Source organism: Thamnophis elegans, chromosome 1 (genome assembly GCF_009769535.1).
Source record: "Thamnophis elegans isolate rThaEle1 chromosome 1, rThaEle1.pri, whole genome shotgun sequence".
NCBI lineage: Eukaryota > Metazoa > Chordata > Lepidosauria > Squamata > Colubridae > Thamnophis > Thamnophis elegans.
Window position 1 is genome coordinate 176,821,337 of NC_045541.1, and position 23,823 is coordinate 176,845,159.

Below are 23,823 nucleotides of genomic sequence, written 5' to 3' on the forward strand. Positions count from 1 at the left end.
TCCATCCTTCCGAGGTCAATAAAATGAGGACCCAGATTGTTAGGAAGGGCAATAGGCTGACTCTGTAAACCGCTTAGAAAGGGCTGTAAAGCACTATGGGGCACTATATAAACTCTAAGCGCTATTGCTAAAAGGTAAATCAGCCACCCATTCAAAGAGGAGGGGAGTCATGTTGACCCTGTCCATGAGTTATAACCACCCTTCCACTTACCAAAGTTGGGTCCTTGCCTTTGAGAGGTGTGGGGCTGCAGCTAGATGCCAGCGAGGCTGGACTGTTGGTAAAGCCCCTTTGGCTGGGCAGGAGTTGGGCCGCGGAGGTGCACAGTGGGCTCCCGTGCTCCGAAGGAAGGTCCTGGAAGGGGAGAAAAATAATAGTTTCATGCCTTCGGTTTTGCCGAGATATTCGCCACAATAGGGAACCACTGCAAAAATAAAGGTAGAAATTTTAAAACAAAAAAGATTGGATAGAGCCATTGCAGAATGACAGGCTGACAAAGAGTCTTGGCAACTTTTAGCCTGCAGGACTTCAACTCCCAGAATTCCCCAGCCAGTTTTAAGCCCGCAGGACTTCAACTCCCAGAATTCCCCAGCCAGTTTTAAGCCCGCAGGACTTCAACTCCCAGAATCCCCCAGCCAGCTTTAAGCCTGCAGGACTTCAACTCCCAGAATTCGCCAGCCAGTTTTAAGCCTGGAGGACTTCAACTCCCAGAATTCGCCAGCCAGCTTTAAGCCTGGAGGATTTCAACTCCCAGAATCCCCCAGCCAGCTTTAAGCCTGGAGGACTTCAACTCCCAGAATTCCTCAGCCAGTTTTAAGCCCGCAGGATTTCAACTCCCAGAATTCCCCAGCCAGGTTTAAGCCTGCAGGATTTCAACTCCCAGAATCCCCCAGCCAGCTTTTAGCCTGGAGGACTTCAACTCCCAGAATTCCTCAGCCAGTTTTAAGCCTGGAGGACTTCAACTCCCAGAATTCCCCAGCCAGCTTTAAGCCTGCAGGACTTCAACTCCCAGAATTCCCCAGCCAGGTTTAAGCCTGCAGGATTTCAACTCCCAGAATCCCCCAGCCAGCTTTTAGCCTGGAGGACTTCAACTCCCAGGGCAAAACTAGAACTCACAGACCCCCAGTTTCCAGCCTGGTGCCTTCACCACTATGCTAAAGTGCCTTCTAGTCTAATAGTAAGAAGCACTAAAACCATCAGTGTCAACTTTGGCAGCTTTTAAGATCCGTGGACTTCAGTTCCCAGAATTCCCCAACCACCAGTGGGAAATGCAAAATATCCATCCCCCAAAATAGAAAGAAGGATCAAATTTAACCCCTTTCTTTTTGTGTTTCAAGGAATTTTCTGTTGAACCAAAGTTGCATACAATATTGATTTAGGCTGCAATTTTAGGTGGGGACTGGAGGCTAAAACATATGAAGAACGGTTGCAGGAACTGGGCATGTCTAGTTTAATGAAAAGAAGGACTAGGGGAGACAGGATAGCAGTCTTCCAATATCTCAGGGGTTGCCACAAAGAAGAGGGAGTCAAGCTATTCTCCAAAGCCTGCAAAGGCAGGACAAGAAGCAATGGGTGGAAACTAATCAAGGAGAGAAGCAACTTAGAAGTAAAGAGAAATTTCCTGACAGGGAGAACAATTAATCAGTGGGACAACTTGCCTCCGGAACAGTGGTAGGTTTCCATATATTTTTTTACTACCGTTTTTGCCCGTGCGCACATGTGCCGAAGCATCCAGGCGGATGGGCAGAGCCTCCCACTGGCACATTACCGGTTCGCCCGATCCGGCAGAAACCCACCTCTGCTCCAGAAGTTGTGAATGCTCCAACACTGGAAGTTTTAAATAGCAATAGCAATAGCAGTTAGACTTATATACCGCTTCATAGGGCTTTCAGCCCTCTCTAAGCGGTTTACAGAGTCAGCATATTGCCCCCAACAACAATCCGGGTCCTCATTTTACCCACCTCGGAAGGATGGAAGGCTGAGTCAACCCTGAGCCGGTGAGATTTGAACCGCCGAACTGCAGACCTGCAATCAGCTGAAATAGCCTGCAGTGCTACATTTAACCACTGCGCCACTTCGGCTCTTTAAAGAAGAGGTAGGACAGCTATTTGTCTGGAATGATGTAGGGTCTCCTGCCTGAGCAGGGGGTTGGACTAGAAGACCTCCAAGGTTCCTTTCCCGTTCCCCCCCCCCTTTTTTTTTCTTGCAGAAATTCCAAAGACGTCCAAGGCACCACCTTTTCAGAAGAAAAAAAAATGTCCTCACCTAGGCTCCCCAAGATTATGAATCTGACTCCTTGTCCTGATAAAACCCTTTTTATTTAGGTTAAAGGGAATTCCTCTCCAGCAAAGTCCCAGCCGGGAGTCTTTCAAGAGATTTCACAACTACAGGCCTTGATCAGGCTTGGAGAACTGCCAGGCCGATATCTTCCAAACGCCACTCAGCAGCAGATAATGCTTGGCAAGAAGTCAGGAACAGATCTTCACCCTAAGGAACTGAACGAATTGCCTCCTGCAAACTCCACTCCCCTTTCGCTCCCCTTTTATTCCCTATGGGAGGGGCCATTCATTGTCCACCTGTGGCCTTACTCCTGAGTTGACCCTTGTTCCTTAGTTGTTCCCTTATCCCAGCAGCTCTGAGCATGTGCACATTGGGAACAGGCTCCAGCTGTTCTTCTGCCCCACTGATCTCTGACTCTGAAGGCAGCTGATAACTGTCAGAGGGCTCCTGCCCCACTCTCTGCCTCCGACACAGAGCCCTCATCAGAGCCTTCCCCGGACTCCAGGACTGGCCCAGGTTCCTCCCCAACCTCCTCACTGTCTGAGTCTGCCATCAGGTCCCTTTCAACTCTGTTATTTTGCTAACTGTGGCTAAGAGGGGGTGGATCTCATCTCACCTATCTAGCGATAATCAAATTCAGCCTCTTCCCGATTGGTACCCTCCCTTAGCTGTTGGATCTTAATCTCCAGAATTCCTTGGGATCTTCTGGAACTTCTGGAAGTTGAATCCGAACATCTGGAGATCTACCAAACAATGGAAGGCTGACTTCACTTCTGGGGAATGTGGGAAAGGCCTGCGCACATTTTCTGCTTTGTCTTTCTTCCTCTCCGTCAGTGTAAACGGAGAGAAGGGAACTCAACCATGTGCAGCCTCTGTGGGTGCCAAGGAAAATAAAAGCCAAGAATGCTTTGAACTGCTGGGAGGGGAAAACCACATGAAGCAGAACAATTTTATAAAACAGGCACGGCAGAAGAAGGAGCCTCTGAGCTGCACCCAGACAAGATTAGCCTGAAAGAGGGTGAAATGGTGATTTATTTATTTTTTTTAAAGGTGCCCTGCGGGAAGATTTATTTGCATTTTCTGCCCGTTGTTTCTCATTCAATTTGAAAGGGAGGGAGGGAAGGAAGGAAGGAAAGTAGGTGGCAGAGAAAGAAAGGAAGAAAGGGAGAGAGAGAGAGAAGAAAGCAAGAGAGAGAAAGAGGGAGGGAAGGAAGGGAAACAGGAAAGTAGGTGGCAGAGAAAGAAAGGAAGAAAGGGAGAGAGAGAGAAGAAAGCAAGAGAGAGAAAGAGGAAGAAAGAGGGAGGGGGGGAAGGAAGGGAAACAGGAAAGTAGGTGGCAGAGAAAGAAAGGAAGAAATGGAGGGAGAGAAGAAAGCAAGAGAGAGAGACAGAAAGGGGGAGGGATGGAGGGAAGGAAGGAAGGAAGGAAAGTAGGAGGCAGAGAAAGAAAGGAAGAAAGGGGGAGAGAGAGAAGAAAGCAAGAGAGAGAAAGAGGAAGAAAGAGGGAGGGAGGGAAGGAAGGGAAACAGGAAAGTAGGTGGCAGAGAAAGAAAGGAAGAAATGGAGGGAGAGAAGAAAGCAAGAGAGAGAGACAGAAAGGGGGAGGGATGGAGGGAAGGAAGGAAGGAAACAGGAAAGTGGGAGACAGAGAAAGAAAGGAAGAAAGGGAGGGAGAGAAGAAAGCAAGAGAGAGAGACAGAAAGGGGGAGGGATGGAGGGAAGGAAGGAAGGAAAGTAGGAGGCAGAGAAAGAAAGGAAGAAAGGGGGAGAGAGAGAAGAAAGCAAGAGAGAGAAAGAGGAAGAAAGAGGGAGGGAGGGAAGGAAGGGAAACAGGAAAGTAGGTGGCAGAGAAAGAAAGGAAGAAATGGAGGGAGAGAAGAAAGCAAGAGAGAGAGACAGAAAGGGGGAGGGATGGAGGGAAGGAAGGAAGGAAACAGGAAAGTGGGAGACAGAGAAAGAAAGGAAGAAAGGGAGGGAGAGAAGAAAGCAAGAGAGAGAGACAGAAAGGGGGAGGGATGGAGGGAAGGAAGGAAGGAAAGTAGGAGGCAGAGAAAGAAAGGAAGAAAGGGGGAGAGAGAGAAGAAAGCAAGAGAGAGAAAGAGGAAGAAAGAGGGAGGGAGGGAAGGAAGGGAAACAGGAAAGTAGGTGGCAGAGAAAGAAAGGAAGAAATGGAGGGAGAGAAGAAAGCAAGAGAGAGAGACAGAAAGGGGGAGGGATGGAGGGAAGGAAGGAAAGTAGGAGGCAGAGAAAGAAAGGAAGAAAGGGAGAGAGAGAAGAAAGCAAGAGAGAGAAAGAGGAAGAAAGAGGGAGGGAGGGAAGGAAGGGAAACAGGAAAGTAGGTGGCAGAGAAAGAAAGGAAGAAATGGAGGGAGAGAAGAAAGCAAGAGAGAGAGACAGAAAGGGGGAGGGATGGAGGGAAGGAAGGAAGGAAACAGGAAAGTGGGAGACAGTGAAAGAAAGGAAGATATGGAGGGGGAGAAGAAAGCAAGAGAGAGAAAGACAGAAAGAAAGAGGGAGGGATGGAGGGAAGGAAGGAAGGAAAGAAGGAAGGAAGGAAACAGGAAAGTAGGAGACAGAGAAAGAAAGGAAGAAATGGAGGGAGAGAAGAAAGCAAGAGAGAGGGAAGGAAGGAAGATGGGTGGCAGGGAGGAAGGGACTGAAGAAACAGGAAAGTAGGAGGCAGAGGAAGGGAGGAGAAAGAAAGAGAGAAAAAGAGAGAGACAGAAAGAAAGAGGGAGGAAGATGGGAGACAGGGAGGGAGGAAGGAAGAGAGTGAGGAAACAGGCAAGTAGGAGGTGGAGGAAAGGAGTGGGGAGGGAGAAGGAGAGGAGCAAGAGACAGAAAAAAAGGGAGAGAGGGAGGAAGAAAGGAAGGAAAGAAGGAAGGGGAGGAATAGGGGAAAGGGGCAGGGAAGGAAAAGGGAAAATGAAAGGGGAAAGAAAGAAAGAAAGAAAGAAAGAAAGAAAGAAAGAAAGAAAGAAAGAAAGAAAGAAAGGACCTCATTGGAGGTTTTTAAGAAGAGATTGGATTTCCATCTGTCAGAATGGTGTAGGGTCTCCTGCTTGGAGATGACGGACTAGATGACCTACATGGTCCCTCCCAACTCTGTTAATCTGTACATCTGTAACGTGCATTCCTTCCAGCCCGTTTTTCCCCGTTTTCTAGGGAATTTAACCCATCCGGGGATTCCACAGGCATCCATCCGCAAGCAACACATTTTATTTTCCAACCCAGCACTTAAGAAAACCTCCGACAACACATTTGTGGCGGTCAGCCCACTCGCTCGCACGCCTCCCTCTCTCTTCCCATCCAACCCCAGATTGCTCCTTGAATGCCTACATTATGGCTTCTTTTCTTGGTTTTAATCGTTCCGTATTCTCTTGGGAGCAATGGAAACGGTTTTCGACACACTTCTGCGGAATGCAAAACCAAGGGGTGTTTTCCCCCCCCTTTTTTTTTTTCTTGCAGAAATTCCAAAGACGTCCAAGGCGCCACATTTTCAGAAGAAGAAAAATGTCCTCACTTAGGCGCCCCAAGATCATGAAGCCGACTCCTCGTCCCGATAAAACCCCTTTTTTATTGAGTTTAAAGGGAATTCCTCTCCAGCAAAGTCCCAGCCAGGAGTCTTTCAAGAGATTTCACAACTACAGGCCTTGATCAGGCTTGGGGAGCTGCCAGGCCGATATCTTCCAAACGCCACTCGGTAGCAGACAATACTTGGCAAGAAGTCAGGAACAGATCTTCACCCTAAGGAACTGAACGAATTGCCTCCTGCAAACTCCACTCCCCTTTCGCTCCCCTTTTATTCCCTATGGGAGGGGGCATTCATTGTCCACCTGTGGCCTTACTCCTGAGTTGACCCTTGTTCCTTAGCTGTTCCCTTATCCCAGCAGCTCTGAGCATGTACACATTGGGAACAGGCTCCAGCTGTTCTTCTGCCCCATTGATCTCCGACTCCGAAGGCAGCTGATAACTGACAGACGGCCATGGCCCCCTCTCTGCCTACGACACAGATCCCTCATCCGAGCCTTCCCCAGACTCCAGGACTGGCCCATCTTCCTCCCCAACCTCCTCACTATCTGAGTCTGCCATCAGCTTCGTTCGCCACTGGCAGCCACAACAAAAGGGTTGTGATCGCCAATGGTTATCCAATAGTTATGTTCCCACAGGTGCATTTAAAAAGGTTAGATCAAAGAGCTGGATGCACTGTCCATTGGTTGACATTAACTCTGATGCAGTTCTGGCTTTTCGGTGGTTTGGCTGGATTAAATCTGGGTTTTTTGGACTGGTTTGTGAATTGTGCATATTCAGAAAAGAGGTTAACCCCAATGCAAACTGAATCATGGACGGGAAGGAGCCTCAGAGGCCATCTGGTGTGATATTGCTTGCTTGCTCAGTGTAATAATATTCAATCAACCAATCAATCAATCAGAGCTTGAAGGGACCTTGGAGATCTTCTAGTCCAGCCCCCTGCTCAAGCAAGAGACCCCATAGAATTTGAGACAAGTGGATGTCCAGTCTCTTCTTTAAAACCTCCAGTGATGAAGCACCCACAACTTCTGGAGCAGTGGTGGGTTTCAAAAATTTTTGGAACCTACTCTGTGGGTGTGGCCTCCTTTGTGGGAGTGGCTTGCCAGCCATGTGACCTGGTGGGAGTGGCTTGCCGGCCATGTGTTTTCTCTCTCTCTCTCTTTCTCTCTCTCCTTCCTTTTGTCTCTCTGTCCCTTTTTCCTTTTTTTCTTTCCTCTCTCACTTTTTCTTTTTCTTTTTATTTCTTTCTTTCTTCCTTTCTTTCTCTTTCTCTGTGTGAGTCTGTCTGTCTGTCTGTCTGTGTGTGTGTGTGTGTATGTGTGTGTGTCAGTGGTGGGTTTCAAAGATTTTTGGGAACCTCTTCTGTAGGTGTGGCCTGCTTTCTGGTGGAACCTCTTCTAACCGGTTCGGTAGATTTGACGAACCGGTTCTACCGAACTGGTGTGAACTGGTAGAAACCCACCTCTGTTCTGGAGGCAAGTCCTTCCACTGGTTAGTTATCCTCACTGTTAGGAAGTTTCTCTTTAATTCCAGGTCGCTTCTCTTAGAATAGAATAGAATAGAATAGAATAGAATAGAATAGAATAGAATAGAATAAGGAATAGGAATAGGCTTGAAGGGACCTTGGAGGTCTTCCAGTCCAGCCCCCTACTCAAACAAGAGACCGTATATAATTCGAGACAAACAGCTCTCCAGTCTCTTCTTAAAAACCTCCGATGATGAAGCACCCAGAACTTCTGAAAGGCAAGCTGTTCCACTGGTTAATTGTTCTCAATTAACCAGTGGAATTAATGTCTTAATTAATTAAGATAATTAATTAGTTCACAATCAACAATCGTTAATTGTAGATTGCACTACCGATAGTCCCCTCAACTCACGACAATTGGGGGACTGGCATTTGCCTTGCTAAGTAAGGCATTGGTTAAGGGAGCCATGCCTGATCCTACCATCTTTTTGCCAGAGTTGTTAAGCGAACCATTGCAGCGGATAAGAGAACCACGCGGTCATAAAGCGAATCCGGCTTCCTCCCCCTCCCTCCCTCTTGACTTTGCTTGTTGGAAGCTGGCTGGGAATGTCGCAAAGAGTGATCACGTGGGATGCTGTAACCAGTGCAACTGGCATAAACACATGCCCGTTACCAAGCACCCAAATTTTGATCGTGTGACACGCACACCCCGCGGATGCTACCTGCCACTGTCGTAAGTGCAAGGACCGATCGCAAGGGATTTCTCCAGTGCTGTTGCAACTTCCAATGGTCACCAAAGGAATTTCTGCAGACTATTTAACTAAACAGTTTGGGAGGAACATCAGTTTGTCCTGGATCGGGCGAACCAGTAGTGACGCCCAGATGCTTCTGCGCATGTGCAAACGCTTCTGCGCATGCACAGAAGCATCACACAAGCGTGCGCGCACTAGCAAACCGGTAGTAAAATAAATTGCAACGATGAACACCCTTGAAATGGTGTGGGAGAAGGAATGGATTTCCAGAGAAAGAAATTGCAGACTGGCACAGTGGTTAGGGTGCAGTACTGCAGGCCACTTCAGCTGACTGTTATCTGCAGTTCAGCGGTTCTAATCTCACCGGCTCAAGGTTGACTCAGCCTTCCATCCTTCCGAGGTGGGTGAAATGAGGACCCAGACTGTGGGGGCAATAAAAAGGGCTGAAAGCCCTATGAAGCAGTATATAAGTCTAACTGCTATTGCTATTGCTATTTGCACCACTCAGGTGACCCTCAGGGCCCAGAGAAACTTCCAGGTGGCCTCAACAAACCCTCTCAAAGGATGCAAATGACTAGCTGTCTGCAAGGATTATAAATCCTTCTGTTCCCCAACCATCCAGGCAGAGCTGAAGAAGCTTCTTGGACGAGAAGCGAAACATCTTCAAAGGAAAAACAAAAAAGTCCACGCCTCCCTGGGTGATACCTGAAACTTAAGACAGGAAAGGAATGGGATCAGCTGGGGGATAATGGGAGTTCAAATCCACACATCTTAAAGTGGCCAAGTTTGAGAAACCTTGCAGTAGGGTAAAACTTCATAAAGGCTCTACATCTCCATTCAATTTTCCTCATAGATAGATAGATAGATGATAGATAGATAGATGATAGATAGATAGATAGATAGATAGATAGATAGATAGATAGATAGATAGATAGATAGATGATAGATAGATAGAGATATAGATATAGATACACACACACACACACACACACACACACACATATTGCAAGCAAAACATGCTCAGATTCCTGAATTATCCATTTTGCGAAATTCAATCTAAGAACAAAACAGAACAGAATAATAAAGTTGGGACCTTGTAGATCATCTAGTACAACCCCCCGCCCAAGCAGGAGACCTTGCACCATTTCTGACAGAGGGCAGTCCAGTCTCTTCTTGAAAGCTTCCAGTGATGAAGCTCTCACAACTTCTGAAGGCAGCTTCTGTTCCATGGGACGATTGTTCTCACTGTCAGAAAATTTCTCCTTATTTCTGAATCTGTCATTGTTCAGTTTCCATCCATTATTCCTTGTGTGGCCTTCAGGTGCTTTGGAAAATAGCTTGATCTCTCCTCTCTGTGGCAGCCCCTCAAATATTGGAAGACTGCTATCCTGTCTCCCCCGGTCCTTCTCTTCACTTAGACTAGCCATGCCCAGTTCCTGCAACTGTTCTTCATATGTTTTAGCCTCCAATTGCCCTAATCATCTTTGTTGCTCTTCTCTGCACTTTTTCTAGAGTCTCTGCAACTTTTTTATAGTAGGGTGACCAAAACTGGATGCAGGATTCTAGTTGTCTCTCTCTGTCTCTGTCTCTGTCTCTCTCTCTCTGTCTCTCTCTCTCTCTGTGTCTCTCTCTGTCTTTTTCTGTCTCTCTCTCTCGGTCTCTCTGTCTGTGTCTCTCTGTGTCTCTGTCTCTCTCTCTTTGTCTCTGTCTCTGCCTCTCTCTCTGTGTCTCTCTGTGTGTGTGTCTCTCTCTGTCTCTGTGTGTGTCTCTATCTGCTCTCTCTCTCTGTGTCTCTCTCTGTGTCTCTTTCTCTCTCTTTGTCTCAGTCTCCATCTATCTGTGTGTGTCTCTCTGTGTGTCTCTCTCTTTGTCTGTGGCTGTCTCTGTCTCTCTCTCTCTCTCTCTGTGTCTTTGTCTTTCTCTCTGTGTCTCTCTCCGTTTCTCTGTCTCTCTCTGTATTTGTCTCTGTCTGTCTCTGTGTGTGTCTGTCTCTCTCTCTCTGTCTCTGTGTCTCTCTCTGTCTCTCTGTCTCTCTCTGTGTCTCTCTCTGTCTCTGTCTCTGTGTGTGTCTATTTGTCTCTTTCTCTGTCTCTCTATCTCTCTCTGTCTCTCTGTCTGTGTGTCTCTCTATCTTTGTCTCTCTCTCTGTCTCTGTCTCTGTGTGTGTCTTTGTCTCTATGTGTGTCTCTGTGTGTCTGTGTGTGTGTGTCTGTCCCTGTGTCTCTCTCTGTGTGTCTCTGTCTCTCTGTCTCTCTCTGTCTCCCTCTGTGTGTGTGTGTGTGTCTTTCTTTGTCTCCTTCCGTCTCTCTCTCTTTCTCTGTGTCTCTCTCTCTATCTTTGTCTCTTTCTCTGTCTCCCTCTCTCTCTGAGTGTCTCTCTCTGTGTATCTCTCTCTTTCTGTCTGTCTTTGGCTCTCTGTCTGTCTCTCTCTGTCTCTCTGTCTCTCTCTGTCTCTCTCTCTGTTTGTCTCTCTCTGTCTCTCTCTCTGTGTCTCTCTCTGTGTGTCTCTCTCTGTCTGTCTTTGTCTCTCTGTCTGTCTCTCTCTGTCTCTCTGTCTCTCTCTGTCTCTCTCTCTGTCTGTCTCTCTCTGTCTCTCTCTCTGTGTCTCTCTCTGTGTGTCTCTCTCTTTCTGTCTGTCTTTGTCTCTCTGTCTGTCTCTCTCTGTCTCTCTGTCTCTCTCTGTCTCTCTCTCTGTGTCTCTCTCTGTGTGTCTCTCTCTTTCTGTCTGTCTTTGTCTCTCTCTCTGTCTCTCTCTGTCTCTCTCTGTCTCTCTCTCTGTCTGTCTCCCACTCTGTCTCTCTCTCTGTGTCTCTCTCTGTCTGTCTCTCTGTCTGTCTGTCTGTCTGTCTCTCTCTCTGTCTCTCTCTGTCTGTCTCTCTCTGTCTCTATCAAAGGGAGAGAGTGAGTGTGGAGTGGGGAGGATAAGAAAACAAAGCAGAATGTTGAGGTGCTGTTTTTGCCTCCTCCCCGCCACCATTTGCAGGGAGAATTTTCAAGCCAAACTTGTAATGTTTATTTTGCAATGTGATTCAATCCATCTTAGGGTTTAGGTGAGATCCGTGTGGCTTTGATCCCAGGGTGGGTAGATTCCAGACGCTGCACAAAGTGGGCATTTGTGGGGCACCGACTGGCACAAAGGGAGGGAAATCCAGATGCAAATACTCAATCGCGTTTTGTACGGAGGTGGGGAGAACGCAAACGCTTCCACATTCCTGCAGGGATAAAAATGCGCAGAGGGAGCCATAGGCCACCCAGGTCAAAGAGCCACGGCTTTCATCTTGCCAGAAGTCAGGAGGAAGCGGCTGGCCTGACCCCCGGAATGAGCCCCGAGTGTAATTAAGACTTTTTAAAAAAGGGAAAAGTGCAAAGCTGCCTGGAGAAATAAAGTGATGGAGGGTGAAAACGCCCGGAATCCAGCAGCTTTGAAGCTCCTGCATAATTTAGCGCGAAAACCTCCTGAGAGCCGCTCGTGCCTGCAGAAGCCTCCAAAGCTTCCCACGGAATAGAATCGTTATCACCCCCTCCCCCACCACCACCAACACGTACCTCGTCCACAATCAGGTTGCAATCGCTCTTCTCCCCATCGCTTTCCTGGAAGACAGCCAGGAAAAAGAAAGGGGGAGGGAAGGAAGCAGGATATATATATATAATGTAAGTAGGAAGGTAGGAAGGTGAGAGGGAGGGAGGAGTGGAAGGGAGGGAGGGAGGAAGGAAGGAAAAAGAAGAGAAAGGAGAAGAAGGAAGAAGAGGGAAGGAAGGAAGAAGAAGAGAAGGGAGAAGAAGGAAGGAAGGAAGAAGAAAGGAGAAGAAAGAAAAAAAGAAAGAAAGAAAGAAGGAAGGAAAGAGAGAGAGAGCAAGGGAAGGGAAGCAAAGGGAAGGGAAGAAGGAAGGAAGACAGGAAAGAAAAAGAAGAGAAGGGAGAAGAAGGAAGAAGGGAGGGAAGGAAGGGAGGGAGGGAGAAGAAGAGAAGGGAGAAGAAAGAAAGAAGGAAGGAAGGCGGGAGGGAGGGAAGAAGGAGAGAAGGGAGAAGAAATAAAGAAGGGAGGGAAGGGAAGCAAAGGGAAGGGAGGAAGACAGGAAAGAAAAAGAAGAGAAGGGAGAAGAAGGAATGAGGGAGGGAAGGAAGGAAGGGAGAAGAAGAGAAGGGAGAAGAAAGAAAGAAGGAAGGAAGGCAGGAGGGAGGGAAGAAGGAGAGAAGGGAGAAGGAAGGAAGGAGGGAGGAAGGGAAGGAAGGAAGTAGAAGAGAAGAGAGAAGGAAGAAGGAAGGAAGGAGAGAGGGAGGAAGGGAAGCAAAAGAAAGGGAGGAAGGAGGGAGGGAAGACAGGAAGAAAAAGAAGAGCAGAAAAAGGATGGAGGGAGGGAAGGAAGAAGGGAGAAGAAAAAAAGGAAGGAGGGAGGGAGGAAAGAAAGGAAGTTAAAAAAAGGAAAAGGAAGAGAAGAAGGAAGGAGAAAGGAGAAAGGAGGGAGGGAGAATCATCAATTTTGCACCATCCCTGACAGAATGTTTCAAATGAAAGCAGAAAGATGGACAGCTGCTAATCAACCCCCACCCCCAGCATCAGGAAACCCCTGGTAAAATGTGGCCCTACTCTCTATTTTCACAGCATGAAACCTGCATCTCCTGGAGTGGGGAATGGGGGGGGGGGGGCAGATCAACTCTCTTTGGGGTGGCTAAGAGGCCTCCTCAACTTGATAGTATCAAACCAATCAATCCAGAGGTTGAAATCCAGGAGCCCAATCTCCAGATCTCAGCAGGGAGACCCTTAGGAGATCTTACAACCGAGCCAAGGTCATGTCAACTGAGTCACTATGTGAGCTGACTCCATTTTATGAGCATTTTGATGTCGTTCAGCCAGTCACATGGTCATTATGTGCTTGCTAAGCAAATTCAGCCTATGCCGTGGGCATTTTTTTGCCATTTTCTGCTGGAAAAAGGTCACAAAACATGACCATGGGATACTGCAATCGGTCATAAATGCGAGCCAAATGCCAAGCACCAGAAATGTAACCATGTGGGAAGCAATACAATACAATACAATAGTAGAGTTGAAAGGGACCTGGGAGGTCTTCTAGTCCAACCCCCTGCCTAGGCAGGAAACCCTATACCATTTCAGACAAATGGCTATCCAACATCTTCTTAAAGACTTCCAGTGTTGGGGCATTCACAACTTCTGGAGGCAACTTCTGTTCCACTGATTCATTGTTCTAACTGTCAGGAAATTTCTCCCTATTTCTAAGTTGCTTCTCTCCTTGATTAGTTTCCACCCATTGCTTCTTGTTCTTCCCTCAGGTGCTTTGGAGAATAGTTTGGCTCCCTCTTCTTTGTGGCAACCCCTGAGATATTGGAAGACTGCTGTCATGTCTCCCATGGTCCTTCTTTTCATTAAACTAGACATACCCAATTCCTGCAACCGTTCCTCATATGTTTTAGTCTCCAGTCCCCTAATCATCTTTGTTCCTCTTCTCTGCACTCTTTCTAGAGTCTCCACATCTTTTCTACATCATGGCGCCCAGAACTGGATGCAGCATTCCAAGTGTGGCCTTACCAAGGCCTGATAAAGTGGTATTAACCCTTCACGTGATCTTGATTCCATCCCTCTGTTTATGTAGCCTAGAACTGTGTTGGCTTTTTTGGCAGCTGCTGCACACAGCTGGCTCCTATTTAAATGGTTGTCCACTAGGACTCCAAGATCCCTCTCACAGTTACTACTACTGAGCAAGGTACCACCTACACTGTACCTGTGCATTTCGTTTTTCTTGCCTAAATGTAGAACCTTACTCTTTTCACCATTGAATTTCATTTTGTTAGATAGTGCCCAATGTTCAAGTTTGTCAAGATCCTTCTGTATCTTGAGCCTATCTTCTGGAGTGTTGGCTATTCCTGCCAGCTTGGTGTCATCTGCAAATTTGATGAGTTCCCCATTTATTCCCTCATCCAAATCCTTGATGAAGATGTTGAAGAGTACTGGGCCCAAAACAGAGTACTCTTCAACATCTTCATCAATGATTTGGATGAGGTCATAACTTTGAGGACGGTTTATAAATGCAGGTAGTCCTTGACTTACAACTGTTCATTTAAAGAGCGTTCACTAAATTCTGAACGATCGCTAAGTTACATTGGCGCTGAAAAAAATAACATGACTGTTTTTCGTATTTACAACCATTGAAGTATCCTCATGGCCATCATGATGATCAAAATTCAGACGCTTGCCAACTGACTCGTATTTATGACGGCTGCAGCGTCCCAGGGGTCACGTGATTCCCCCCTTTGCAACCTCCTAACAAGCAAAATCAGCGGGGAAGCCAGATTCACTTAACAACCAGCTTACTAACTTATCAACTGCAGGGATTCACTTAGCAACCACAGCAAGAAAGGTCGTAAAATGGGGCAAAGCTCACTTAACAAATTCCCCACTGGACAACATAAATTTTGGGCTCAGTTGTGGCCGTAAGTCGAGGACTGCCTGTACTCCAAAGTCAACGGAGAAGCAAGGTTCACTTAACAACCCTGTCACTAACTTGACAACTGAAGTGATTCACTTAACAACTATGGCAGGAATGGTCGTAAAATGGAGCAAGACTCACTTAAGAACTGTTTCTCTTAGCAACAGAAAATTTGGGCATAATTGTGGTCGTAAGTTGAGGATTACCTGTAATTCTAAAGTCTCTGTCATGGTAGGTAATGGCTTCATTTCTCGAAGAAAACCGCTTTTACCCAATTTTGGACAATTTAACCAGGTTTGGGAAGTATTGATCTAACTGCTTGACCACACTATTCTTAGCTATTTGGGGATGCTCAAGTCACACATCCATCTTCCGTCACCCCAAAATTCCTGCAAAATGAAAAAGAGGCACTCACATAACGCCCTACCTCCTCCTTGTCCTGCAGCTTGGCCTTCGCCCCGCGGTCTTCGCCCCGTTCTTCACCTCGGATACTCTCTGGAGGAGACGCAGAATTGCTCTGCAGGTTGCGGAGACGAGAAGGAGGCAAATGAACGAACGGAAAGAAGCAGAAGTCAATTGAAATCGGAAGTCTTGGACCTCAGCAACTTTTAAGACCTGTGGACTTCAACTCCCAGAATTCTCCTCGGCGTGGCTGGCTGAGGAATTCTGGGAGTTGAAGTCCACAACTCATAAAGCTCACAAAGTTGGAAAATTCCTGCTCCAAACTATAAGACAGTGGCTATTATTTAATTCCGAATAAGATTAATCCTCCCCCCTCCAAGCCCAGCATGCCGGCTAAGGGGAATTTTGGGAGTTGTTTTCGTAAAAATACAAAATGTTCAACCTTGGCCACTTTAATATGGATGGGCTTTAACTCCCTATCCTGGCTGGGGAATTCTGGGAGTCGAAGTCCACATACTATCCTGGCAGGGGAATTCTGGGAGTCGAAGTCCACATATCCTGGCTGGGGAATTCTGGGAGTCGAAGTCCACATACTATCCTGGCAGGGGAATTCTGGGAGTCGAAGTCCACATATCCTGGCTGGGGAATTCTGGGAGTCGAAGTCCACATACTATCCTGGCTGGGGAATTCTGGGAGTTTAAGTCCACATACCCTGGCTGGGGAATTATGGGAGTTGAAGTCCACATACTATCCTGGCTGGGGAATTCTGGGAGTTTAAGTCCACATATCCTGGCTGGGGAATTCTGGGAGTCGAAGTCCACATACCCTGGCTGGGGAATTCTGGGAGTCGAAGTCCACATACCCTGGCTGGGGAATTCTGGGAGTCGAAGTCCACATACCCTGGCTGGGGAATTCAGGGAGTCGAAGTCCACATACCCTGGCTGGGGAATTCTGGGAGTCGAAGTCCACATACCCTGGCTGGGGAATTCAGGGAGTCGAAGTCCACATACCCTGGCTGGGGAATTCTGGGAGTCGAAGTCCACATACCCTGGCTGGGGAATTCAGGGAGTCGAAGTCCACCCATCTTAAAGTGGCCAAGATTGAGAAACACTATTGAGTGTCCAACTTGGAAAGCGCGGGCATGCATGTGCATGCGTGCACAGGCCAGAGCACCGGAAAACTGAAGACTAGCTGGCTGGCGCACACATGTCTGTTTTTTTGGCCATTTTGTGGGTCGTTTTCAGGCCAAAAATAGTCCAAAAAAACGGCCTGAAAAACAAACCGAAAAACGTCCCCCAAACGTCCTGGGGTTTTTTGGCTGGTTTTTTGGCTGTTTTCAGGTGCTTTTCCAATGCTTCAGTGCCCGCGAAGACCAGTTGGCCGGTGTGTGGAAGAGCGGAAGAGCAGCTGGTGGAAGCGCGCCGCGTACCCACAGCAAGGGCTCCGCATGCCACCTCTGGCACACCTGCCACAGGTTCGCCAATCCTCAGCCCCCTCCAGCTAGTTAAATTTCAACCAAAGGACCTTCAAGCAGCTCAGCCATTGTTACCATGGGCTGGGAACCCTGGGATCTGTAGTCGATCTCATCAGCCTACACAGACTGTGATACCCCTCCGCCCCCTCAGACAGGCCACCTGCATCTCCTACCAGTATTATAAAAGGGGATTTCGTTAATTTTACATTTATTATTTTTATCTCCCCATTGTTACTTTGAAAGTAACTCAAGGCGACAGGCCAGGAGTGGGTTACTGCCGGCGTTACTGCCAGCGTTACTGCCAGCTCGCCTTTGCGCCCGCGTGTGTACACTTGCCAGTAAATTGTACATTAAAAAAGGACTAAAAAAACATGCCGACAACGGCATGGGCAACTGGGGAACTGGTTCAGAGGCATGGCCAGAAAGGGTCGCTGCCAGGCCAACATACCACTACCAGTTTACCAGAGGTGGGTTCCTACCAGTTCGCACCTATTCGGTAGAACCGGTTCGTCAAATCTACCGAACCGGTTAGAAGAGGCTCCACCAGTGGACCCGGAAAGCAGGTCACACCTACAGAAGAGGTTCCCAAATTTTTTTGAAACCCACCACTGGTCCTTGGATATGATTGTTCTACACTATCATGCTCGTATTTATAAAACTCAGTGCCTCTGTGAAAGGTGAGGATGACTACTGCGTTTGTGGTGCAATCAGGACATTGCGTGTGTTGAAGTTGTTTTAACGCAAACCAAAGATGCCTTTTAAAAAACAAGTTTACATCATATTCTTATGCATGCCAGTGCTGTGGGTGTGGTAATTTAAGGTGGTTCTAACAAGTGTCGTCGGCATCTTCATATCCGGTCACATGGGTGGAAAGCCACTCCCACAAAGGAGGCCACACCCACAGAGTAGGTTTGAACAATTTTTGAAACCCACCACTGCGGTTTACCCAGGCCAGTACGAACCAGTAGGAACCCACCGCTGCAACAAATCTACGTCATATTCCTTCCTCCTCTCATTTTTCTCACAACGACAGCCCTGTGAGGTGGGTTTGGGTGAGAGAGCATGAGCAACCCAAAGTCACCCAGCTGGGTTTTATGCCTAAGACAGGACTAGAACTCACCGTCTCCTGGTGATTGGCTCAAAGTCACTTCGTAGGCTTTCTTGCCTAAGGTGGGACTAGAACTCACAGTCTCCTGATAAATGGCCCAAAATTACTCAGTCGGCTTTCTTGCCTAAGGTGGGACTAGAACTCACTGTCTCCTGGTGAATTGGCCCAAAGGCACCCAGTTGGTGTTCATGCCTAAGACAGGACTAGATCTCACCATCACCTGGTGATTGGCCTTAAGTCACAGCTGGCTTTTATACTTAAGGTGGGACTAGAACTCACCATCTCCTGGTGAATTGGCCTAAAGCCCCCAGATGGCTTTAATGCCTTAGGTGGGACTAGAACTCACCGTCTCCTGGTGAATTGGCCCAAAGTCACTCTGTCGGCTTTCCTGCCTGAGACAGGACTAGAACTCACCATCTCCTGGTGATTGGCCTTAAGTCACAGCTGGCTTTTATACTTAAGGTGGGACTAGAACTCACCATCTCCTGGTGAATTGGCCTAAAGCCCCCAGATGGCTTTAATGCCTTAGGTGGGACTAGAACTCACCGTCTCCTGGTGAATTGGCCGAAAGTCACTCTGTCGGCTTTCCTGCCTGAGACAGGACTAGAACTCACAGTCTCCTGGCGAATTGGCCTAAAGTCCCCAGATGGCTTTAATGCCTTAGGTGGGACTAGAACTCACCGTCTCCTGGTGATTGACCCAAAGTCCCCCAGGTAGTTTTCATGCCTAAGGTGGAACTAGAACTCCTGGTCTCCCAGTTTCCAGACTGATGCCTTCACCACATCGTACAGCCTGAGCTGATCCGAGGATCAGGACTTTGGGGGGCTGCCCCCAAGTGCCCCCTCCCTGTTTTCCCCAAGCATAGATGCAGTTCATTAGGCTTACCCGACTTTGTGGGTTTCTTGGAACGCAGTCAGCTATCCGACATTTTGGGGAAGCGAAAAAAAGACGGTAAAAACAGGGAATTAGGTCTTTGCAACGATAAAAATCCCAGAGCTAAATATAACAAGAAAAGATTGTGTGTGTGCCCACACAGGTGTGGCCTTTGTGTGGCACACGCAGAGTAAAAAGCTGCCCAGAGCTGGCTGAAATGCAACAGCATAGAAATGCTAGATAATAATACATAAAACTTCATTACAGGGAAAAAAAAACGGTCTCTAGTTTATGAAAGGGCTCTGTTCCCACAGCTTGCTGAGTTAACCCATTTCCTGGGTTCACACAATAACAATAGCACTTAAGATGTATGTACCGCTTCACAGTGCTTTACAGCCCTCTCTAAGCGGTTTGCAGAGTCATCCTATTGCTCCCAACAATCTGGGTCCTCATTTTACTCACCTCGGAAGGAGGGAAGGCTGAGTCAACCTGGAGCCAGTCAGGATCGAACTGATGGCAGTGGACAGAGTCACTCTGCAATACTGCATTCTCACCACTGTGCCACTATGGTCCTTCCTTCCTTCTTTCCTTCCTTCCTTCCTTCCTTCCTTCCTTCCTCCTTCCTTCCTTCCTCCCTCCCTCCCTCCCTCCCTCCCTCCCTCCCTCCTTTCATCTCTCCCTCCTTTTCCTTCCACTCCCTTCCCCTCCCCTTTCCCTTCCTTCTTTCCTCCCTGTCTTCCCACTTAGCACTTAGACTTATATACCGCTTCTCAGTGCTTTACAGCCCTCGCTAAGTGATTTACAGAGTCATCCTATTGCTCCTAACAATCTAGGTCCTCATTTTACTCACCTCGGAAGGACAGAAGGCTGAGTCAACCTGGAGCCAGTCAGGATCGAACTGATGGCAGTGGACAGAGTCACTCTGCGATACTGCATTCTCACCACTGTGCCACTACGGTCCTTCCTTCCTTCCTTCCTCTCTCCCTCCTTTTCCTTCCCCTCCCCTTCCCCTTCCTTCTTTCCTCCCTGTCGTCCCACTTAGCACTTAGACTTATATACCGCTTCTCAGTGCTTTACAGCCCTCCCTAAGCGCTTTACAGAGTCAGCCTATTGTCCCCAACAATCTGGATCCTCATTTTACCCACCTCGGAAGGACAAAAGGCATTCTGCATACTGCATTCTTACCACTGTGCCACTATGGTCCGTCCTTCCTTCCTTCCTTCCTTCCTTCCTTCCTTCCTTCCTCCCTCCCTCCCTCCCTCCCTCCCTCCCTCCCTCCCTCCCACCCTTCCTCTCTCCCTCCTTTTCCTTCCACTCCCTTCCCCTCCCCTTTCCCTTCCTTCTTTCCTCCCTGTCTTCCCACTTAGCACTTAGACTTATATACCCCTTCACAGTGTTACAGCCCTCTCTAAGTGGTTTACAGAATCATCCTATTGCTCCTAACAATCTGGGTCCTCATTTTACTCACCTCGGAAGGAGGGAAGGCTGAGTCAACCTGGAGCCAGTCAGGATCGAACTGATGGCAGTGGACAGAGTCACTCTGCAATACTGCATTCTCACCACTGTGCACTATGGTCCTTCCTTCCTTCCTTCCTTCCTTCCTTCCTTCCTTCCTTCCTTCCTTCCTTCCTCCCTCCCTCCCTCCCTCACTCCCTCCCTCACTCACTCACTCCTTTCCCTTCCCCTCCCTTCCCCTCCCCTTTCCCTTCCTTCTTTCCTCCCTGTCTTCCCACTTCGCATTTAGACTTATATGCCACTTCACAGTGCTTTGCAGCCCTCCCTAAGCGCTTTACAGAGTCAGCATGGTGGCCGTCAACCACCTGGGTCCTGCAATAGCTTAACATGCTATGGTGGTCCTCAACTTACAACCGTTGCTAGAGTGACTTTTTGTAGTTACGATCGAAACCCAACCCACCCACCCACCCCACCAGAACATACAACTCAGTTTCTGAAGTCCGACGGCTGCTCCCGCCCCACACAAACACACTCTATGGGCTGTGTGACCAAACAAAACCAGGCTATGGCACACATACATGGGGAGAAAAAAGCTAGGAGCCAGTAATTGTGGAGCCATCTGGCAAGGAGGCTTATTCCCAGGAAATAAAACCTCTAGGAACTCTGGGTGATAAAAACCAGGGGTCCCTCACTTGTGAGTCACCGTGGCCCACTATCAGGCTGTGGCGTATTGGCCAATAGGCCACCTGAGTGGCTGGACAGGGCGCACGCACCCTCCCCCACTCATGCTAAGGTCACCCAGCACATTGCATGCGCTCCGGCGGCCTTGTTTGTGTCCCACATGCTTGTGGCCCTGTTTGCATTGTGCGAACTCGCAGCCCTGCGTGCAGCACTCGCTTGCAGCTCTTGTGCAACCCAGTTCGTGCACATGCCCATAGGCCGCTTCACATGTGCGTATGGGTGCGTCAATGCGCCTGCCCCTCACCCCCTCCAGGCCACCAACCCAGAAAGCAGGGGTGAAATTCAGCAGGTTCTGACAGGTTCTGGAGAACCGGTAGCGGAAATTTTGAGTAGTTCGGAGAACCGGTAGCGGAAATTTTGAATAGTTCGGAGAACTGGTAGAGGAAATTTTGAATAGTTTGGAGAACTGGTAGCGGAAATTTCAAATAGTTTGGAGAACCGGTAGCGGAAATTTCTGAATAGTTTGGAGAACCAGTAGCGGAATTTTTGAATAGTTCGGAGAACCGGTAGCGGAAATTTTGAATAGTTTGGAGAACCGGTAGCGGAAATCTTGAATAGTTCGGAGAACTGGTGGCGGAAATTTTGAATAGTTCGGAGAACCAGTAGCGGAAATTTTGAATAGTTTGGAGAACCGGTAGCGGAAATCTTGAATAGTTCGGAGAACTGGTGGCGGAAATTTTGAATAGTTCGGAGAACCGGTAGAGGAAATTTTGAATAGTTTGGAGAACCGGTAGCGGAATTTTTGAATAGTTCGGAGAACCGGTAGCGGAAATTTTGAATAGTTCGGAGAACCAGTAGTGGAAATTTTGAATAGTTTGGAGAACCGGTAGCGGAAATCTTGAATAGTTCGGAGAACTGGTGGCGGAAATTTTGAATAGTTTGGAGAACCGGTAGCAGAAATTTTGAATAGTTTGGAGAACTGGTAGCAGAAATTTTGAATAGTTCAGAGAACCGGTAGCGGAAAATTTGAATAGCTTGGAGAACCAGTAGCGGAAATTTTGAGTAGTTCGGAGAACTGGTAGCAGAAATTTTGAGTAGTTTGGAGAATCGGTAGTGGAAATTTTGAGTAGTTCGGAGAACTGGCAAATGCCACCTCTGGCTGACCCCAGGAGTAGGATGGGAATGGAGATTTTGCAGTACCCATCCTCTGCCATGCCCACCAAGCCACACCCACAGAACTGGTAGTAAAAAAATGTGAATGTCACCACTGCCAGAAAGGTTGGGGAACTCTGGGTTAAAGGACTGATAACAGCAACAGAAGGTGAACACCCTGCATACTACAGAAGTTAGGACTCGGGATGGCTTGAAGCAAATAGAATGCATAACAGATAACTCCTGGCGCATCCATTATCCAGAACTTAGGAATAGAGACGGCTAGAGACCAAGCAAATAATTGTTAGCTCTCTCCTAAAATGTTGATTAGATTATATTTCTTATACCGGTAGTCCTCGAGTTATGACAATAAGGTAAAGGTTCCCCTCGCACATATGTGCTAGTCGTTCCCGACTCTAGGGGGCGGTGCTCATCTCCGTTTCAAAGCCTGAGAGCCAGCGCTGTCCGAAGATGTTCTCCGTGGTCATCTGGCCGGCATGACTGATCACCAAAGGCGCACAGAACTCTGTTCCCTTCCCCCCAAAGCTGGTCCCTATTTTTCTACTTGCATTTTTTACGTGCTTTCGAACTGCTAGGTTGGCAGAAGCTGGGACAAGTAACGGGAGCTCACTCCGTTATACGGCGCTAGGGGTTCGAACCGCCGAACCGCCGACCTTTCTGATCGACAAGCTGAGCGTCTTAGCCACTGAGCCACCCTTTATTATGGGTGTATACGACCCACTTTTTTTATATTTTAAAAAAAAAGAGTATTTTCCATCTGGCATCCAAAGCCCTACTTGTTCCGAGCTCTGCGTGGCCTCTTAGTAAATCATCCCTTGTCTGGTCACCTCGGATCTCATCCTTCCCGTAGGCGACCAGCAGGCCGTCATTAAACCAGAATTATGGATCGCTACGGCTTAGGTGAAGGCGCCTGGCCATCAAACATCGCTCGTTGGGCTGGCTCCCAACTTTGGCACGGAGGTTGAAAGAGAAAGAAGGGGGGGAAAGCTCTTATTTCCCTCCAGATTAAAGAGGGAGGCCTGCCAACACAGGGCTGGATGAAGTCCCAGAATGCATCTGGGCCAAGGAAGCTTTTGCAAAGAGGTTTTGCCAAGCAGATTGGCTTGGATCGGGCCTGCAGGCCAGGCAATTTGCAACCCTGTGGGTTTGTGTGTGTGTGTGTGTAATACGGTCTCCCCCCCCCCCCCCCCGTTCACCACAAGGCCTGGATCTGAGTCTCATGCAGGCAGGTTGTGGAGGGCCAGCTGGGCCGGTTCCAGACCCCCCATGGATCTCTCTCTCTGTGCCATCTTTTGCTCACCAGTCTAGACAAGCCCAAATCGGCAGGCAAAACTACACAAGGAGCAGCAGCTTTTGGCCAGAGAAAGACACAGAGCTCTCTGTGTCTTTGAAAGGGGTGTGAATTCCCTGAACGTAGCACAAAAAGAGAGGGAGGGAGTGAGGGAGGGAGAATGAAAGGAAGGAAGACAGGAAGGGCCGAAGGAAAGGAAAGGAAAGAAGGAAAGGAAAGATGGATGGGAGAAAGGAAGGGCAGAAGGAAGGAAGGAAGGAATGGAGGGAAGGAAAGGAAGAAAGAAAAGGAAGGAAGGAAGGAAGGAAGGAAGGGCAGAAGGAAGGAAGGGATGGAGGGAAGGAAAGGAAGAAAGAAAAGGAAGGAAGGAAGGAAGAAAGGAAAGAGAGATGGGAGAGACAGGAAAGGAGGATAGATGGAAGAGGGGGGAAGGAAGGAAAGAATGGACAAAGGAGAGAACAGAAGAGTAAAAGAAGGGAGGGGGGAAGGGAAGAGAAGAGAAGAGAAAGGAGAGGTAGGAGGTAGAAAAGGAAGGAAGGAAAGAGAGATGGGAGAGACAGGGAAGATGGAAGATGAAGGAAGGAAAGAATGGACAAAGGAGAGAACAGAAGGGTAAGAGGAGAAGGGAGGGGAGAAGGGAAGGGAAGAGAAGACAAGGGAAGAGAAGAGAAAGGATAGGTAGGAGGTAGAAAAGGAAGGAAGGAAGGAAGGAGAAAGGAAGGAAGGAAATTAGTTTCCAATTCCACTAAAAATACAGAAGTACATTTTGACCTCCAGACCTAAATATGAAAAAAAAAGAGACAGTATCCCAGGATCACGTGATTACTGATTACCATTTGCAACCCCTCCCAGCGCCGAGTCACTCAACAACGGCTTTACTTAGCAATAGAAATTCT

General features: G+C 48.1%; 1 protein-coding gene across 5 annotated transcripts in view; it reads right to left on the bottom strand.

Annotated features, from left to right (window-relative positions):
* Positions 1-23,823, bottom strand: part of LOC116514357 (transducin-like enhancer protein 2) — a 56,830-nt gene that overhangs the window by 27,890 nt on the left and 5,117 nt on the right. For 4 of the 5 annotated variants that reach the window (XM_032226084.1, XM_032226034.1, XM_032225953.1 and 1 more), the window contains exons 6-9: positions 18,340-18,371; positions 14,886-14,987; positions 11,573-11,617; positions 212-352 (exon numbers count right to left, since the gene is read on the bottom strand). In XM_032226084.1, the coding sequence (XP_032081975.1) occupies positions 212-352; positions 11,573-11,617; positions 14,886-14,987; positions 18,340-18,371 (320 nt within the window). The remainder of the gene's footprint in view (positions 1-211; positions 353-11,572; positions 11,618-14,885; positions 14,988-18,339; positions 18,372-23,823) is intronic. The other variant, XM_032226161.1, reaches the window with a different exon arrangement.